Consider the following 3,725-nt stretch of genomic DNA (forward strand, 5'->3'; position numbering starts at 1 on the left):
AGTGTGTAGTTAGTGTGTAGTTAGTGTGCAGTCAGTGTGTAGTTAGTGTGTAGTCAGTGTGCAGTTAGTGTGTAGTTAGTGTGTAGTTAGTGTGTAGTTAGTGTGTAGTTAGTGTGTAGTTAGTGTGTAGTTAGTGTGTAGTGTAGTCAGTAGTGTTGTTGTGTGTCAGAACAATGAGGCGCCTGCTGAGTGTTACAGGTGTTACAGCTGTGACACATCTGCTGTTGTCAGGCCTGCAGGTATCAGGCTGATGTTCTCCTTCATCTCATAGTGGACACAAATTATTTTTTGTGACACAAATAATTTGTGTGGCATCAGATTTGATGCAGAACAGCTGATTGTTCTGTAAATAGTTTGAAATGTTTCTTAAAAAATGTCTTGGCTGCATTTTTAGGTAAACAGCTGCAAAAAACTTTGTTTGCAAAACTCAGTTACTTTTTTGAAGAAGTAACTATATAATTAATTGCCCAGCATTGGTCATTATTTACTGTATTTGCAGACAGAGTTACAGACTCTCTCCCAGACCACAGACTCATCATACAGTCAGAGCTTTATTTTTATATTTTTATTTTTATAAAAAAAAAGAAAGTTGTGTTTTCAAAATTGTTGTCAAAGTTATTTTTCCTTCCAACAGTGTTAACATGCTGCAGGTCATGAACAAGATTTTTTTACATTCTCACTGTAAGTGGGCTGAAGCAGTTAATTAAAAGTAGTCTAACATAAATGCTGTAATCTGATCATTTTAATAAACATGTAACTTGCATGGATTGGATGCTGGCGTGACCACAGTGCACACGTCTGCTGTTGCTCACAGTGGTCCAAGGGTCCGCTCAGGGAGTTTGTGTGTTCGCTCAGACACATGAAACCGTCATCTTTCACATCAACTGTTGATGTGAAACTGTTGATGTGTCGTGGATGCAAGTAGTGAAAGAGATACAGCAGGTTCAGTGTGGATGGCGAGGTGCCTACAACACCTCACCCAGAGCCTTCTGTTATGGCCTTATGCATCTCTATAAACCTTAACATGACCAAATGTTGTCGAACTCTTGAGTGACACGTTATGAATACAGAGTTGAATCTTTAAAAACTCCACTCTGTCTAGGTAGAGCGCTAATTTCATTAACAAATCAATATTTCGGTTGTTCCCAGAAACAGGATCATGTAAAGTGCATTAAAAACGCATCCATTTTTTACCACGTTCACAGAGTGACAGAAGCACTGGATATGAAAACACTCTCACACTTGGCTGCCAGTGAAACGTTCAAATGTGTTTTAAAGGGCATAGAAACACACGCCTGTGTTCAACTTGTGTTTTATTTTCCAGGCATGAAACTGACCTAACAGTTCAGCCCACACAGAAGCTGCATGTTGAAGCACTTTGCTTTGGTGTCCATATCATGTCCAGACAACCAGCATTTTTATTGCCTTCTGTGTCCAGCTGGACTTCTTAGACATGGTCAACCATCACTTTGACAAAGGTCCATTCAAAAAGAAAGACTCATCATTAGCACCTCTGGTGTGTAGCGATGTACACCAGGCGATTAAGCCTGATTGCTGTGATCTTCACCCAAGCACCAGAGTATTCAGTGCCACCTTTTCATAAGCAGAATTTCTAAATGGTTTGAAGCTGTAAATAATATCTTTAGTTTTGCTCAATGCACCATTACAGTGAACTGAGGTCTTTGTTTTAGTTTTCATGTGTAACAGGATGACTTAATCTACTAAAATTAGGAATCTGTGTGTATGTTAACTTCTTAAACAAGCTCTGATGACCACACGCGACTTCCAAATGAGTCACGCTGTCTTCCACGCTCAACATCTAGAGCTTTACTATCAAACTGTCTTTGAGCTCTACCTTTAAGTGCTCTCTGCCTCCCCCTCACTTCCTCTCCTGCCTTTGACTCATTCAAATGGCTTTCTGGCTCCAGTCTGAAGAGTCGCTCACTTAGCAACTTGGCAATGGACCTGAAAAGATTAAGAAAATCTTGTGTCAAAAACTGCTGAGTCAGACAAGTCTGGTTTTATCAGCAGTGCCAGAAGTGTGGCCTATCAAAGGGACACACAGCAGCCAATAAGACAGTTCTGCCGTAATAATGCTGCGCAGCCATTGTCTGTCAGCGCCTCTGTGCAATCTGCTGCATTTGGCCTCGCTTAGTTTCATGGCCTTTCACACACAGACTCGTGTTGTACATTGGAAGACAAACATGCCGTCCTGCTTGGCAGAAGAGAGAAATGACATCCAGGCACCAAACTGGATCATGTCCCTTTTTTCCAGCAGGTTTCTTTCTCTGCTTTCAACCATCAGTAATTTAAAATATGAATTCATTTAGCAAAGATGCTCATTTTACTCCCTTTATCCTTGATCGTAGTTGACACTGATGTGCAGGCCTCATCACCCTGGTCATGGGACACAGGTTTTGCTACCCATTGAAGCTGGCAAACGAGCTTAGAAATGCTGGATGAGAGGATGCTGTTACTCCTCCATCTTCAGCTGCAGCTGATAGTCCTTGTTTTGTTCTGCGGCCTCAGTTATCTTAATTACATACCTGTTATTAACCTCTGTCTCTCTTCCACAGCATGTCTTTATCCTGTCCTCCTTCTCTCACCCCAACCAATCACAGCAGATGGCCCCGCCCCTCCCTGAGCCTGGTTCTGCCGGAGGTTTCTTCCTGTTAAAAGGGAGTTTTTCCTTCCCGCTGTCGCCAAAGTGCTGCTCATAGGGGTGATATGATTGTTGGGTTTTTCTCTGTATTATTGTAGGGTCGACCTTACAGTATAAAGCACATTGAGGCGACTGTTGTTGTGATTTGGCGCTGTAGAAATAGAATAGAATAGAATTGAATCTAGTTCCAGATCAGGTTGCCCTGTTGCTACCTCCAGAGGGTACTCTGTGTCATCCTGTCTCTCTGCTTTGGTTTGTAGCTGGTCATTTGCAGCAGAGCTTCTCTCCATGCTTTTAAGAGTGATATATCTGTTTGGCTCCACCCCGTCCGCCCACCCCAGTCGCCGTGTGACCACGTGGGTCCTCGTCACTTGGCGAGTAACTTTGAGCTGGATAAAGGAAGCAGTGCAAGCCCTTTACCTCCTGATGAAAACATCCTGAGTCGAGCCCCTCGGCTGTACAGCTGACGTTGCTGTGCCCGAGGCAGATTCTCTGGTGATAACATCCTGAACACGTGTAGCTTTCCTCTCAGGTCCAGAACGTCCTGGATTTCACTCTTTACAACAGATCCTGCTTTTGGAATATATGCAGGGTGTGGTCTTTGACATGTTACTGACACGTTTCAATAATCTTCACAGTATTTTGTTGCCTCTTTTCTAACTTTTCCTGAAGATGTTGCTAGTGTGTAGGTTAAACGAAGCGCATGTCTATTTAAAATAATACTTTAAAAAAACAAAGTGTTTATTTGCAACAACAATAAAACAAGGTCATGAACTATTCACGTGTTGTTTCTGTCATGACTAATATATTCTGATTTCTCGTCACTCAAACAGAATAAATAAGCTGCAGCATTTATTCTGATGATGACCTTAACACTCAATTTCTCACTTGATGTCTTTCCTCAGACTTGCGGCGAATGACAGCTGGTTTCATGGGCATGGCTGTGGCCATCATCCTGTTCGGCTGGGTCATTGGTTTGCTGGGCTGCTGCTGGGACCGAGGCCTCATGCAATATGTGGCCGGCCTCCTCTTCCTAATGGGAGGTGAGTCTCACACACACACA

The 3,725-nt window shown here is 42.8% G+C and overlaps 1 protein-coding gene across 3 annotated transcripts in view; it reads left to right on the top strand.

Moving 5' to 3' along the window:
• tmem178bb (transmembrane protein 178Bb) overlaps window positions 1–3,725 on the top strand; it is a 73,639-nt gene that overhangs the window by 67,848 nt on the left and 2,066 nt on the right. For all 3 annotated transcript variants that reach the window (XM_013910849.1, XM_005733200.2, XM_013910850.1), the window contains exon 4: window positions 3,568–3,705. In XM_013910849.1, coding sequence (XP_013766303.1) covers window positions 3,568–3,705 — 138 coding nt within the window. The remainder of the gene's footprint in view (window positions 1–3,567; window positions 3,706–3,725) is intronic.

Source organism: Pundamilia nyererei, unplaced genomic scaffold (assembly GCF_000239375.1).
Source record: "Pundamilia nyererei isolate P.nyererei 1_Seehausen unplaced genomic scaffold, PunNye1.0 scaffold00050, whole genome shotgun sequence".
Taxonomy (NCBI): Eukaryota; Metazoa; Chordata; class Actinopteri; order Cichliformes; family Cichlidae; genus Pundamilia; species Pundamilia nyererei.